The 15723-nt window shown below is 43.0% G+C and overlaps 1 protein-coding gene and 1 pseudogene across 5 annotated transcripts in view; one reads left to right on the plus strand and one right to left on the minus strand.

Annotated features, from left to right (window-relative positions):
• The window catches only part of FLT3 (fms related receptor tyrosine kinase 3), a 133582-nt gene that overhangs the window by 21594 nt on the left and 96265 nt on the right, over window positions 1–15723 (plus strand). Inside the window, exon 1 of one of the 5 annotated variants that reach the window (XM_074387908.1) lies at window positions 9023–10128. The exons of 3 other annotated variants lie outside the window; for them this stretch is intronic. In XM_074387908.1, coding sequence (XP_074244009.1) covers window positions 10086–10128 — 43 coding nt within the window. In that variant the 5' untranslated portion in view covers window positions 9023–10085. Of the gene's footprint in view, window positions 1–9022; window positions 10129–15723 lie in introns of those variants that run through there. One more of the 5 variants, XM_039473441.2, reaches the window with a different exon arrangement.
• Window positions 4501–5285, minus strand: LOC120365715 (high mobility group protein B3 pseudogene; annotated as a pseudogene).

Consider the following 15723-nt stretch of genomic DNA (forward strand, 5'->3'; position numbering starts at 1 on the left):
AAATACAAAAAAGTAGCTGGGCATGGTGGCACATGCCTGTAATCCAAGCTACTCGGGAGGCTGAGGCAGGAGAATTGCCTGAACCCAGGAGGCGGAGGTTGCGGTGAGCCGAGATCACGCCATTGCACTCCAGCCTGGGTAACAAGAGCGAAACTCCGTCTCAAAAAAAAAAAAAGAAAAGAAAAGAAAAGAAAAAAGTTGTGTCATGTGGTTAATTAATAACTAATTCATTAATTAAAATAAAAATTAAGTTACTTGTCTTGATTTTGTGAAATCTGTGATATTTGTCAGATTTTGAAAATCTGTAATTTGTTGTGATTCAGTTCTAAATAAATACTTTTTTATTATTACTTTTTTTACTTTTTTTTTTAGATACGGGGTTTCACCATGTTGGCCAGGATGGTCTCGATTTCCTGACCTCGTGATCTACCCACCTCGGCCTCCCAAAGTGCTGGGATTATAGGCATGATCCACTGCGCCCGGCCAATACTTACTTTTGAGCCTAATTTTATACTTAGAATTTTGCATTCTTTTTTCTAAAGAAGCCTCCCCAAATTGTATGATTCAGGTCTCCCCAAAACGTGGATCCTTCCTTTGGCTCAGATAGCAAGAGGGAAAAAATACTCTAGGACCTTTAGATGAGGATTCACTTAGAAGATAGATACAGATATACATAACAGGATCGATCAATGAACAGAATAATTTCATTCCCTGATGAAAAGGGAAGCCTGCTAGCTGCTGCAGACCAACACTTAGAAGCCTAGTTTCTTGCAGAGTATACAATTTCACTAGGATATTGTATTTTCTGAGCTCTTCTCTCCTCCTTTTGAACTATTTTCCCTAGATGATCTCACCTCTTCCCAGATTTCAGTCTCATGGTTTAAATACTATCCATAGGCTACTAACTCCTTCTTTTCTTCTTTTTTAGACAGAGTCTCACTCTGTTACCTAGGCTGGAGTGCAGTGGTGCCATCTTGGCTCACTGCAACCTCTGCCTCCCAGGTTCAAGCAATTCTCTTGCCTCAGCCTCCCGAGTAGCTGGGATTACAGGTGTCTGCCACCACACCCAGCTAATTTCTGTATTTTTAGTAGAGACAGGTTTCCCCATGTTGGCCAGGCTGGTCTTGAACTCCTGATCTCAAGTTATCCACCCACCCTGGTCTCCCAAAGTGCTAGGATTACAGGCTTGAGCCCCCATGCCTGGCCTGACTCCCAGATTTCTATCCCCACCCCAGACATCTCTTCTAAACTCCAGACTTGTATGTCAAACTGCTTATCTGACATTATTGTTTGAATTTTCAACCTTACCATGTCAAAATTTGCACTATTTCTCCAAGCTTCTTTCTCTGCCAGTCATTCCCATCTTAATAAAGGGCATTTCCGAACACCCAGTTTGTCTTAGGGCAGACACCTGAGAGTTCGGTACTTTGGGAGGCCAAGGCAGGTAGATTGCTTGAGCCCAGGAGTTCAATACCAGCCTGAGAAATGTGTCAAGACCCCCGTCTCTACAAAAAATACAAAAAATTCCTCAGGGATGAGCCCATAAAAAAAAAAAAAAAAGATACAAATAATTAGCCAGGCATGGTAGCATGTGCCTGTAATCCCAGCTACTTGGGAGGCTGAGGTGGGAGAATCACCTGAGCCCAGGAAGTCAAGGCTGCAGTGAGCCATGAATTGGCCCAGGCCACTGCACTCCAGCCAGGGTGACAGAGTAAGACCCTCAAAATAAAATAAATGAATAATAAGAAGAAAAGAAACCTGAGAGTCATCCTGAGCACCTTCTCCCTAAGTCCCTTCACCTTTCAACATCTATCTATTGTCTTCTCTTCCCCTCCCCTGCCTGGAGCCTTGTTTAAATCATCATCTCTCTCCTATACAATTGCATTAGCCTCCTACTTTATCTTGTATAATCTACTCTCTGCAGAGCCATCAGTCAGCATTTTACAAGGTAAACTGGATGATCACACCCTCACCACCGCCATTTACAACCTTCATTTCCCATTGACTCAATATAAATCCAAACTCCTTAGCATGATTTTCAGAGCCCTATGTGATATGGTGTATCTCTCCAGCTCACCTCCTTTCAGTGCAGACCCTTGGGCCTTATTCAGCTCCTCCACACAACAAACTTTTTTCTACTTCAAGGTCCTTAGACATACCATTTCCTTTGCCTGGAGTGCAGCCCTCTCCCCAACCATATACACTTTGCCTGACTGACTTGAGTCCATCCTGGTATGGGTCTCAGTTTAAATCTCCTCAGAGAGCCTTTTCCTTATCATCTAATTTAAGTTAGGTCTCTGTTATATAGTCTCTCCCAGCACTCTGTAATTTCCCTTGTAGCATTTATCACAATTTGTAATTATAGATTATTTGTTTCATATTTGTCTTGTCTTCCTGGGCTGTGGGCTCCACGAGGGCAAGGACTGTTTCTATTTAACTCAGCACTTGGTGCACAGAAAGATTTCCATAAATATTTATTAAATGAATGAGTAAACAAATATGAGCCTGGCATGGTGTCTCATGCCTGTAATCTCAACACCTTGGAAGGCCAAGGCTGGTGGATCACCTGAGGTCAGGAGGTCGAGACCAGCCAGGCCAGCATGGTGAAACCCTATCTCTACTAAAAATACAAAAATTGGCCAGGCATGGTTCCATGTACCTGTAATCCCAGCTACTCGGGCATCTGAGGCAGGAGAATCACTTGAACCCAGAGGCAGAGGTTGCAGTGAGCCGAGATCACACCACTACACTCCAACCTGGGCTATAGAATGAGACTGCCTCAACAACAACAACAAAAAAAGCAGGGGCTGAGGGCGTGGTGGCTCACACCTGTAATCCCAGCACAGGAGGCCGAGAAGGGTGGATCACCCGAGGTCAGGAGTTTGAGACCAGCCTGGCCAACATGGTAAAACCTCATCTCTACTAAAATTACACACACACACACACACACACACACACAATTTATTTGGGCCTTGTGACACATGCCTGTAATCCCAGCTACTTGGGAGGCTGAGGGAGGAGAATCATTTGAACACGCCACTGCACTTCAGCTTGGGTGCCAAGAGTGAGACTCTGTCTCAAAATGAACAAATCTAAATATGATGCCTAATTAGAACAGAACAGGCACAGTGGCTCATGCTTGTAATCCTACCACTTTTGGAAGCCAAGGTGGGTGGATTGCTTGGTCTCAGGAGTTGGAGACCAGCCTGGGCAAAATGGCAAAACCCCATCTCTCCAAAAAATACAAAAATATTCGTTGGGCATGGTGTTGTGCAACTGTAGTCCCTGATACTCAGGAGGCTGAGGTAGGAGTATCTTTTGAGCCCTGGAGGTCCAGGCCGCAAACCTACTAAAAGTATGTTACAGAATTAGAAGAACATTTGGTATGGTTTGTATGTTAATTTTGTTTGTGGGGCATCCCAAAGCCAAAGATTTGCCTTTTTCTCAGCTGTAATGAAAATAACCATGGGTTGAATTGTAGGCTTTTCAGTGTTAAAAACATATTTAGAGTTGGAGTTAGCCTTATGGATGAAGAAACAGAAGTTGTGGCCTGCCAAGGTTATACAGCTAGTGAATGGCACCGATATTTCACCAGATCAAATAATGGCCATGTTGGCGACTTCTTCTTTCTTTTTAAATGTAATACTGTCTATTTAACTTCAAAAACATTTCAGCATTCTAAACATAAAAAAAAAAAAAAATAACAGAACGTTGCAAATCGTGTTTAAGTACGGAAGGTTCTTGAACTTTCATTGATGCAGCGGCTCTTCACTTTGCTGACAATGAAGAGTTCTACAGTTTGTTTAAAACAAATAGTTTTAAAACTACTGCACTTAAAAAAAACAAAAAACAAAAATATCTCATGCCAGCTGACCCTCTTTGTCCACAGCTAAGATGGTAGGAGAATGCTATGTCACTATATACAGAAACAAGACAACCTGAAGCTAAATGGATACCTGCTGCAGAGTCAACAGGTCCAGCCTCACAGTGCACGCCCTGAGCTATAGCCCCTCCAAAAGGCATCTTTCCTGCAGCCTCAACACCAGGCAAGGAGCATCAAGAGTCTTGGTTGTTTTGTTATTTTTACAAACGATAGATATACACAGTTGATAACTCAGGATTTCTAGCCAATAACCATATAGTTAACACCACCTTACCAAAAAAAAAAAAAAAAAAAAAAATGCCAGAAACATCTTTAAATGCCTTGTCACACCAACTGAAAAGTACACAGAGTGAGAATACAAGAGTGCCTTTTCATTTTAAAAACGTTTGGAAATATGTACAATTTTGATACAGTTTCAGGGTGCTCCAGACACCCATGGCCACTTCATGTAAACCACTGACAATCTCTAGAGCACTTTGAGAGACTACAATATGATTGTGATCAAATTTTGTAATTAAACCTAATGAGGGCAACAGACACTTCTCAAGTAAGAGATGTGTCAATTACGGTGCTCCCCTACTCTAAGTATTCACAAGGAGACAGATAAACAGTGTTTTTTATTCCTCCTCCTCCTCCTCCTCCTCCTCCTCCTCCTCTTCCTCTTCGTCTTCTTCATCTCCCTCTTCCACTTTTTTCCTGGCAACTTCAGCAGGACCCTTTGCACCATCACACTTTCCTTTCGACTTACAGTCAGCAACATCCTTCTCATGCTTCTCCTTCAGCTTTGCCGCCTTAGTGATGGAAGGCTGCTTTTCACTGTCATTTAGGTCATTCCACATCTCACCCAGCTTTTTTTTGCCATGTCTCCAGTAGAGATGCCAGGGTTTGTGGATTTGATCTTGGGGTGGAATTCTGAGCAGAACAGGAAGAAGCCAGACGGTGGCCTTTTGGGGCATTAGGATCCTTCTTCTTGCCTCCCTTAGCTGGTCCATAATCCTTCATTTCCCGATCATAGTGCACTTTATCTGCCTTTGCCATTTCATCAAATTTAGATTTCTCTTTCCCGGACATTGTCTTCCACTTCTCAGAGCATTTCTTGGAAAATTCTGCAAAACTGACAGGGACCTCTGGGTTTTTCTTCTTATGTTCTTCTCTGCACGTCTGCACAAAGAAGGCATAAGCAGAAATCTTGCCCTTTGGTTTCCTGGGGTCACCTTTAGCCATCCTGACTGTATTGTTCCCTAGTCTCGTTGGCGACTTCTTAAAAAAAAAATTGGGCAGTCTCCCAACCAGAACATATTCAGAATGACTCCCTAGTAATTTTTTTTTTCACTAGGACATAGCAATGAGCTTTGAAAAAGGGGAGAAAGGATGAAATTATATATGCTAAATAAGCTAATGTAAATAGGATATATATACACACATATATATGTATATGTGTATATATGTGTATGTATATATGTATATATATACACATATATACGTATATACATATATATACATATACACATATATGTATATATGTGATATATAGATATATACATATACACATATATGTATATGTATATATACATATATACATGTACACATATATACATAGATATATACATACACATATATATGTACATGTATATATACATATATACATATACACACATATACATATATACACATATATATACCTATATACACATACATATATATGTGTGTGTGTGTGTGTGTGTGTGTAAATATATGTATTTTTTTTTTTTTTTTTTTTTTTGAGACGGAGTTTCGCTCTTGTTACCCAGGCTGGAGTGCAATGGCGCGATCTCGGCTCACCACAACCTCCGCCTCCTGGGTTCAGGCAATTCTCCTGCCTCAGCCTCCTGAGTAGCTGGGATTACAGGCACGCGCCACCATGCCCAGCTAATTTTTTGTATTTTTAGTAGAGACGGGGTTTCACCATGTTGACCAGGATGGTCTCGATCTCCTGACCTCGTGATCCACCCGCCTCGGCCTCCCAAAGTGCTGGGATTACAGGCTTGAGCCACCGTGCCCGGCTTGTATTTTTTTTATTTTTTGGAGAGATGAGGTCACACTGTAGTGCCCAGGCTGGTTGGGAACTCCCGGGCTTAAGTGATCCTCTCATCTCAGCCTTCCAAAATGTTGGGATTATAGGCATGAACCACCACAACCTGGCATATTTACAATTATTATCATATAATATTCTGAACGATTTTCAAGTCTGTTTAGTCATAATTTACTTTTCAAAGAAATAAACTTTTGAGCGGGAGATGGTGGCTCAGGCGTGTAATCAGAGCACTTTGGGATGCTGAGGCAGGAATATGGCTTGAGACCAGGAGTATGAGACCAGCTTGGGCAACATAGCAAAAATCCCATATCTATAAAAAATAGTTATAAAAATATTCATAAAAATTAGTAGAGCATGGTGCACACATCCATAGTCTTAGCTACTCAGGAGGCTGAGGCAGGAGGATCACTTGAGCCCAGGCAGTTGAGCTTGCAGTGAGCCATGATCATGTCACTGCACTCCAGCCTGGGCGACAGAGTGAGACTCTGACTCTGAAGATAATAACAATAATAATAAAATAAAATGTGGCTACTAGAAAATTTCAAGTATTGGTAACCTGTATGGTTGCATTACCTTTCTCTTAGACTGCACTGTGCTAGAGATTAGAGGTAGATTAGAAGATTATGTCATCTATTGCTTAGTCTCAAGAAGCCTATGACATCAATTTTAATTATCCCGAACCAGTTGCTCTCACCATATTCTTTAGCCATGGATTATATCACATACCCCAACTACTAACATATGCCATTGGGCTAAAGATGATATGGATAAGTCAACACTAATGCAAATCATCATTAAAAAAGTCAACCCAGGGCCGGGCGCGGTGGCTCAAGCCTGTAATCCCAGCACTTTGGGTGGCTGAAGCAGGTGGATCACCTGAGGTTGGGAGTTCGAGACCAGCCTGACCAACGTGGTGAAACCCCGTCTCTATTAAGAATACAAAATTAGCTGGGCATGGTGGCACATCCTGTAATCCCAGCTACTTGGGAGGCTGAGGCAGAATTGCTTGAACCCAGGAGGTGGAGCTTGCAGTGAGTGGAGATTTTGCCATTACACTCCAGCCTGGGAAACAAGAGCGAAACTCTGTCTCAAAAAAAAAAAAAAAAAAAGAAAAGAAAAGAAAGAAAGCGGCTCATGAGTTCTGAATGGGGCTAGTCATCTTCCACACATTCAGGATAATTTAACTTGTCCAATATTCAAAGTCTTTTTTTATTTGAGACCTTTTTATTATAGAAAATGTCTAAGAAAAGTATAATGAACTTATGTGACTGTGGCTCAGGTGCAACTACCAGTGACACATGGTTAATTTTAATTCCTCCACTCAAGCCCTGCACATCAGATGATTTTGAAGACAATCTCTGACTTTATGTCATATTTTACAGCTTCAATGAGATTTAATTTACATGTCTATAGTTCACCTATTTAGTGTACAGTTCAATTTTTTTTTTTTCTTTTGAGAGGGAGTCTAGCTCTGTCACCTAGGCTGGAGTGCAGTGGCATGATCTTGGCTCACTACAAATTCCGCCTCCTGGGTTCAAGCGATTCTCTTGCCTTAGCCTCCCAAGTAGCTGGGATTACAGGTGCCTGCCACCACACCCGGCTAACTTTTTTTTTTTTTTTAAAGATGGGGTTTCACCATGTTGGTCAGGCTGGTCTGAACTCCTGACCTCAGATGATCCACCCACCTTGGCCTCCAAAGTACTTGGATTACAGGCATGAGCCACCACGCCTGGCCTTAATTTTTGTATTTTTAGTAGAAATAGGGTTTCACTGTGTTGGCTAGGCTGGTCTTGAACTCCTGACCATGTGATTTGCCCACCTTGGCCTCCCAAAGTGCTGGGATTACAAGCGTGAGCTACTGAGCCTTGCCAATTCAATAGTTTTTCGTGTATTTACAGAGTTGAGCAACCTTCAGCATAATCTAATTTTAGAATAATTTCATCATCCCAAAAAAGAAACCCTGTTCCTATTAACTGTCACTCCCTATTTCCCCTCAACCTTCCCATTTCATATCATTGTGTCTGTAACTATTTCATGTGTACCTCTGGAAAGATAGGAACTATTTTAAAAATACATAACAATGCTTTCATCACACATATAATTTTTTATAAAATAATGTAACAATTAAAAGCAGTGATCACATTTTCCCAATTATTTTATATGTATTTTTCAGGTTACTTGAATCAGCATCCAATAACATCTTTACATTGCGCATTACAATTGCTTGATATTGTAATGGCCTTAATATATCTCTTAGATTTCTTTTAATCTATAGGTTCCCTCTCTTGTTTATTTTCTTACAAATTTTGGTTAACGAAATCAAGTTATTTGTTCTATGAAATTTCCAAGGGTCTGAAATTTTATTTTAATTAATTAATTAATTAATTAATTAATTTTGAGAAGGTGTCTAGCTGTGTCACCCAGGCTGGAGTGCAATGGCTTCATCTAGGCTCACTGCAACCTCCACCTTCTGGGTTCAAGCAATTCTCCTGTCTCAGCCTCCTGAATAGCTGGGATTACAGGTGCCCGCCACCATACCCACAATTTTGTATTTTTAGTAGAGACAAGGTTTCACATTTTGGCCAGGCTGATCTTGAACTCCTGACCTCAAGTGATCTGCCTGCCTCAGTCTCCCTAAGTGCTGGGATTACAGGAGGCAAAGGCTGCAGTGAGCTGAGATCGTGCCATTGCACTCCAGCCTGAGTGACAGTGTAAATTTTTCGAGAAAGCTCTATAGTGTTTTCCATAGTGGCTGCACCATGGTAGATACTTAAAGTTCATACCCCAGGGAAAGAGTTATTGTACTGTAGTCAACATCTAAGGAAACGAACTGTATGGCCTAAACAGTCCATTTTCATGCTTTATTGTGGCTCAAGCCTGTAGTCCCAGCACTTTGGGAGGCTGAGGCGGGTGGATCACGAGGTCAAGAGATCGAGACCATCCTGGTCAACATGGTGAAACCCCGTCTCTACTAAAAATACAAAAATTAGCTGGGCGTGGTCGCGCGTGCCTGTAATCCCAGCTACTCAGGAGGCTGAGGCAGGAGAATTGCCTGAACCCAGGAGGCAGAGGTTGCGGTGAGCCGAGATCGCGCCATTGCACTCCAGCCTGGGTAACAAGAGCGAAACTCCGTCTCAAAAAAAAAAAAATAATAATAATAATAATAATTAAGAACATGAAATTCCTAGAATTTGGAGAGACATTATAAACCATTTGGTCTATCCCTTTGCTTCATGATTAGTAAACAGAGGACAAGTGGTTTGTGGAGATCAAATGGCCAGTTAAGTAAGGGAATAACCAGAACTCGCATCCAGAGTTTTCCAATCTTCAACTCATTGCAAGGAAAATAATTTTCATCTCGAAAAATTATGCGGTGAAGAACAAGAACTATGGAGCGAATGATTCACCGCTTCCTCTGGGGTGTATTTTCTGTATGTTTTGTTTTGAGAGCTTTTTGTTAACCTCCTTAATTGCCTTGGTTGATATTGAAACCCAGCCTGTTTTTCTTGATCCCGCTGCTGACTGGGTCCTGAGCATCCTAGGAGATGGAGGGAGAGACAAAGGAAATCAGTCCACAGTTAAGATCCGCGGAGAATGGAATGAGACCCCATGAGCGCCGGCGGCAGCCGCCAGCGTGCTGCGCGGATTCAGCGCCCTTCTCAGGGCCTCAAAGATCGCAGCGCGCAAGGAGGGTGGTTTGTGGCTCCCTGCAGTCCCCACACCCCGGATCCAAATGACAGGTTCGGGGACTCAAAGGGGCAGCAAGGCGGCAGAGCTGCGGAACCCGTGCAACTTCCCTGGCGGGACCGCGCCCAGTCTTCCCCGCCGTAGTCGGGGAGCCCCGGGGGCAGCCGAGCGCAGGCTGCGGACAGCGGCGGGCACGTGGGTTCGGCTGCAGCGCTGCGCCAGGCACCGGCTTCTCGGCTCTGCCCAACCTCTCAGCTCCCGCCTCAGCCCCTGCCTCTGGGGAGAGGGTTCCTCCCCCCTTCCACTTTGCACCAGTCGGAGGGAATTGGCGGTCGGTGACGCGCATCCTTAAGAGAGCCACCTGCAGCCCGGGGCGCGCCGCTCCAGGCGGCATCGCAGGGCTGGGCCGGCGCGGCCTGGGGACCCTGGGCTCCGGAGGCCATGCCAGCGTTGGCGCGCGGCGGCGGCCGGCTGCCGCTGCTCGGTAAGGCCCCGCTCGCCCGCTCGCAGCCCCTCGCGGCCCCTCAGCCCCAACCCGGCACTGTGGACCAGGGTGCCTGCCTCCTCCACCCAGCCGCCTCGCTCCTCCCTGCGCTCGCTCCTTCCATCGCCTCCTGCGCCCCTCCCCTCTTTCGCGCCCTCCGGACTCGCCCACTACTAGCCTGCGGCCCCGGCTTTTCCCAACCCGCGTCCTCTTCCATCTTCTCCAACGTCGTTTTCCTGGCCCGGGTCGGGATCCCGAGTGGCGGCCCGGACTTCGCAGGCCGCCTTGCCGAGGCGCTGCGCTGGGTCGGGGGCAGCTCGGCTCGCGCGCTTGGGTGCTGGGCTGTCCGTGGGAGTCTGCGGCCGCGAGCTCGGCGCCGGGTGGTCGAGGACCTCTCCTGGACCGACCTCTGGATGCGGTAGACTCCTGGGTGTCGTCTTTAACTCTTCTTTTGAGGTTTTGATTTATGGAGAGAACTCTGATGGGAAAATGCGTCCGCGTTGTCCCCTGGAGCGAGTCATCCTCACTCAGTAACGAACCCCCACCCCCAGCCCCGCCGAATTTTAGTTGGATCAACGAATAGTTTACCTAGGAAATGTTATACAAACAAATTGACATATTACCTAGGAAATATTATGCAAACATATTTACATATTAAAATACTAGCTGTCCCTTTCTTCTACGCTCTTTTATCCTGGCATTAAACCCCAATAGGGTTTTCAAGGACTCCGAGAACTGTCCCCAAACAATCAGCTGGGTAGCATAGTTGTTACTGCAGAAAAAAAAAAAAAAAGTCTTCTGATCCATTCACATCAGCTTTCTGTTTGGAAAGATGAGAGGATTGAATCGAATTTGGGTTGAAGTCGACAGAGTTCTGGGAGCCCGGGACCCTGTCCTAGGTCTGCAACCTTGTGACTGACACATACCTCCCCCTGCCTCTGCGTCCTCGTCTGTGCAATGAGGGAGTCCGTCCCTGTCCCCTTCAGTTCTGAAATGCTAGGATTCTAACTTGAAGTCTCTGTGGTAAATAAACATATGCAATATACAAGTGCAGGAATTGCATCCTATAGCTTTTGTTCCAAATAATTCCGAATATAAAAAAATAAAAAAAGCAAATCAATGGGGAAAGAGTGGAAAAACAAAGCGTGTTTAGTTCCTAAACATTTACCTTTACTAGTTAGTAAATCTGTAATTTCAAATATGTAGTGCACTATGTTTTTCAGATTCCATTAATACAAAATGCTAGCTTTCTGTTATGTATGATATTAAGTAATAAGTGCACTTTTCAGTAGCATAATAGGCTTTCTAAAGGTATAAGCATCAGTACTTGCAACTGTATTTAAGCTGCATTGAATTCTTTCATATTTAGGAAAGAATTCAGAAATTTCTATTTATCTCTCTCCAGATTTTTCTAAATGAAGTATAATTGGCACACAGTAAATAAGCAAAAATCTTAAGAGTACAATTTCATTAGTTTTCATATATGTATGCAACCAAGTAACCACAATCAGACTGAGATATAGAGCAATTCTACCCTTTCTGTCAGTACCCCCTCCCCAGGTAGCCACTACTCTGACTTCTAATGCCATGGATTACTTTTGCCTGCTTTTGAACTTCATGTAAACCAAACCAACATTGTATAGTCTTTTATGTGCAGCTTCTTTTACTCAACATTGTAATAATAAGAATCAACCTCGTTCTCTGTAGCAGTGTTTTTTTTTTTTTTTTTAATTGCTGGTACCATCCTGTGGTATGAATAGATGCTATAATTTATTTTACCCATTCTGTTCTCGAAGCACATGGAAGTTGTTCCAATTTTGTGTAATTATGCATAGCACTGCTGTGAACATTGTTTTATATATGGTGGACATAAGCACCATACTTAAAGGATTATGCCCACAAGTAGAACTCCTGGATCATAGGTAAGGCATATGTTCAGTTTTGGTAGATACTGTCAAATAGTTTTCCAAAGTGGTTATACCAGTTTCCACTCCCGCTAGCAGTGTCTGGCAGTTACAATTCCTGACATCTTTGCCAACACTTGGTATTATGGATTTTCTTGAATAAAGAAGTATAAAGTGAGAAGGTTAAACATGAGAGCTTTAAAATGTGTAATAGCCTTAAATTCCTTGAATTAGAACATGAGATCCCAATTTCCCTTATATTTAAGCACTACTTGTTTTTTTTTTGTTTTTTTTTTAGATAAAGTCTCGCTCTGTCACCCAGGCTGGAGTACAGTGGCGTGATCTCGGCTCACTGCAACCTCCACCTCCCAGGTTCAAGTGATTTTCCTGCCTCAGCCTCCTGAGTATCTGGGATTACAGGTGCACACCATCATGCCTGGCTAATTTTTTTTTTTTTTTTTTTTTTGTATTTTTAGTAGAGACAGGGTTTCACCATGTTGGCCAGGTGAGTTTTGAACTCCTGACGTCAGGTGGTCTGCCCACCTCAGCTTCCCAAAGTGCTGGGATTACAGATGTGATCCATTACTTCTGGCCTCCAAATTGTTCTTTAAGCAAAGGCATTGACTACATTTTACTCCCAGAGGGTATTCCTGCTTGTTCGAGAAGCCCACAAAAATGCCTCGGCTTCAGCAAGATATCCATGGTTCTTTGTGTTCCTTTAATCTCAGGGTGACAGTGTCCGCTATCAGTCAAGTTCAAGGTTACACTCTTGCTGCCTTCCCACATATCTACTAGACATTGCCTTTATCTTTGGGCAAAGATTTTGATTTGACAAAAAGGAAATAATCATTTTATCAGTTTTCTTAACTTTGAAAGGGATCTTGCAGATAATAGGAATAAGAATTTGGAGAGGGGGCCAGGCGCGGTGGCTCACATTTATAATTCCAGCATTTTGGGAGGCTGGGGCAGGCAGATCACAAGGTCAAGAGATTGATGCTATCCTGGCCAGGATGGTGAAACCCCGTCTCTACTAAAAATACGAAAATTAGCTGGCCATGGTGGTGCATGCTTGTAGTCCCAGCTACTTGGGAGGCTGAGGCAGGAGAATCATTTGAACCTGAGAGGCAGAGGTTGCAGTGAGCTGAGATCATGCCACTGCACTCCAGCCTGGTGACAGAGCAAGATTGGAATCATCTCAAAAAAAAAAAAAAAAAAGAAAAAGAAACAAAAGTATTTGGAGAGGGGAAACTAAAGGGCTGGAAATTGGCTTAGCTTGGTCTTGCCACTGTGCTGTATCCTTCATTCCTTCTGAAATAGCAAATTCTTGTGAACCTCACAGTAGGTGGTTTGTCTGAGTGGAGCTTTTTTTTTTTTCCTTATCTACCCAGATTGCTCATCTGCAAGCATTTTGGTTTTTATCAGGAGACTTTGTGACCTTAAGATGTTTTTATATGACACCCAGAAAAGCTGTATCCACTTCTCAGGTAGTCATAATTACAGTGTCAAGGTTTTTCTGTATTTGGGGAATCTGTGAGCTTTAAGCCTAAGTGATTTAGTTATTCTTGATTAGTACTTTCTATGGTTGTGTTATCAGTGGTTTTGAAGTAATGAAAGCTTTTGTAGAAGTCATTACTGGTCATTAATTTGACTTATGTGATTCTATGAATTCCAACACAAGTGAAGACGATTTTAAAATAATATAAAAGGTGGAGTATAGTGGTTCACACCTGTCTCAGCACTTTGGGAGACCTAGGCAGGAGGCTCACTGGAGCCCAGGAGTTCAAGACCAGCCTGGGGACGATTGTGAGACACAGTATCTACAAAAGATAAGGAAATTAGCTGAGTGTAGAGGCGCACGCCTGTAGCCTCAGCTACTTAGGAGACTGAGTCAGGAGGATAGCTTGAGCCCAGGAATTTGAGGCTGCAGTGAGCTGTGACCATGCCACTGTACTCCAACCTATGTGACAGAATAAGAGGCTATCTCTAAAAAAAGAAAAAAGAAAAGAAATAATATAAAGTGAACACAGTGTTCTTTGTGGCTACAGAAATTGCATAAGCTCCTAAAAGGGGAACTTCTTTTTTTTAAGGTTAAATAGTAAAAATATATTTTTTACTGCTGTCATTATAAGGTCAATTGGTAGCAAAGAATCTTCCATAGAATGATTTAAAGTCTATGCTAGTGCAGGCTTTAGTGTAGAAGACAGGGTATAAGATAGTCACTGAATTCAGTCTTTGAATATTTTGTCATTTGAGTTATGATTTTCCTAATGTTTGATATTCAGTTCTTGGAGGCAATGCCCATAGATACATTAGGACTAACAATACATTCAGGAAACGTGCTGTTTTCTATAGCAGGGAATGTCTCTGCACTTAAGTTCCTCATTTGTGACAAGGAGATAAGCAGTGTCTTACTCCTTCATCAGATAATGCTTGTAAAGCACAGCTGCACTCCTTGTTAGGCACGTGTCTTGCAGAAAGAAATGAAGTCTGAAGAAATTAGGATTTGGAGTCACAAGATTTGCCTCCTTCTCTCCCTCCCTGCTTTCTTTTTCATTCCCTTCTTCTTTCCCTCCCTTCCTCCTTCCTTAGACGTTTTTCAGCACTTCTGTGTCTAGGACCTGTGTTAAATCCTGCCCTCACAGACCTCAGTGGAATGTTACAGGTGTTGGTGGGAGAAGGTCAGACACATAGAAAGAAAATTGCAGTGGAGTTTTAAAAATAGGCACAGAGGCTGAACCTCTAACCCCCACTGAGATGGTAAAGCAAAGCTTCCAAGAGAAGGTGATACCAGAGTCATACTGGAAGAAAAGTAAGACTGGTCAGAGAAAGAAGAAGGTGAGGATGTTCCAGGTAAATAGGACAGCAAAGAAAAAGGTACAAAGGTAACAAATACATCACAGATGGAAAACTATAATTTCGTTCCGAGTTGTTGGGACACAATGTATAAGGTCATCAGGATTAGAGTAACTATCATTTATAAAGTTGTAATTCAGTGAATGATTGAAAAATTTCTGATGAATAGCTTTAAAAAAGAAAATTCAGTCTTGCCTGAGCATAATGTATAATGTGTAAGGAATATTTTAGTGATGTGTTAAGTGGTTGGACTTTATCATGTAGACCAGGAGACTCTGGATGGTTGGTCTGATGCAGAGGGTCCATGCCTATAGTCCCAGCTACATGGAAGGCTAGCTTGAGCCCAGGAGTTCAAGGCCAGCCTGGCCAATATAGCAAGATCCCATCTCTAATTTTAAAAAAAGAAAAGAGGCTAGGTGTGGTGGCTCACACCTGTAATCCCAGCACTTTGGAAGGCCAAAGAGAGTGGATCACTTGAGTCCAAGAGTTTGAGACCAGCCTGGGCACCATGACGAAACCCCATTTCTACAAAAAATAAAGTTAGCTAGATGTGCTGGCATGTGTCTGTAGTCCCAGCTATTAGGAAGGCTGAGGCAAGAGAATTGCTTGAGTCTGGGATGTGGAGGTTGCAGTGAGCCAAGATCACACCACTGCACTCCAGCCTGGGTGACAGAACGAGATCCTGTCTCAAAAAAAAAAGTCATCTTTGGATGGATGGATTTCAGGGGATTTGCTATATCTTCCCTGTGTGTGTGCATGTGTGTGTGTGAGCATGCTTCTTTTTTTTTTTTTTTGAGAGCGAGTTAACTGCTACCTTCAGATTTTCGAAGGGATCTGT

This window comes from Saimiri boliviensis, chromosome 16 (assembly GCF_048565385.1).
Source record: "Saimiri boliviensis isolate mSaiBol1 chromosome 16, mSaiBol1.pri, whole genome shotgun sequence".
NCBI classification, from domain to species: domain Eukaryota; kingdom Metazoa; phylum Chordata; class Mammalia; order Primates; family Cebidae; genus Saimiri; species Saimiri boliviensis.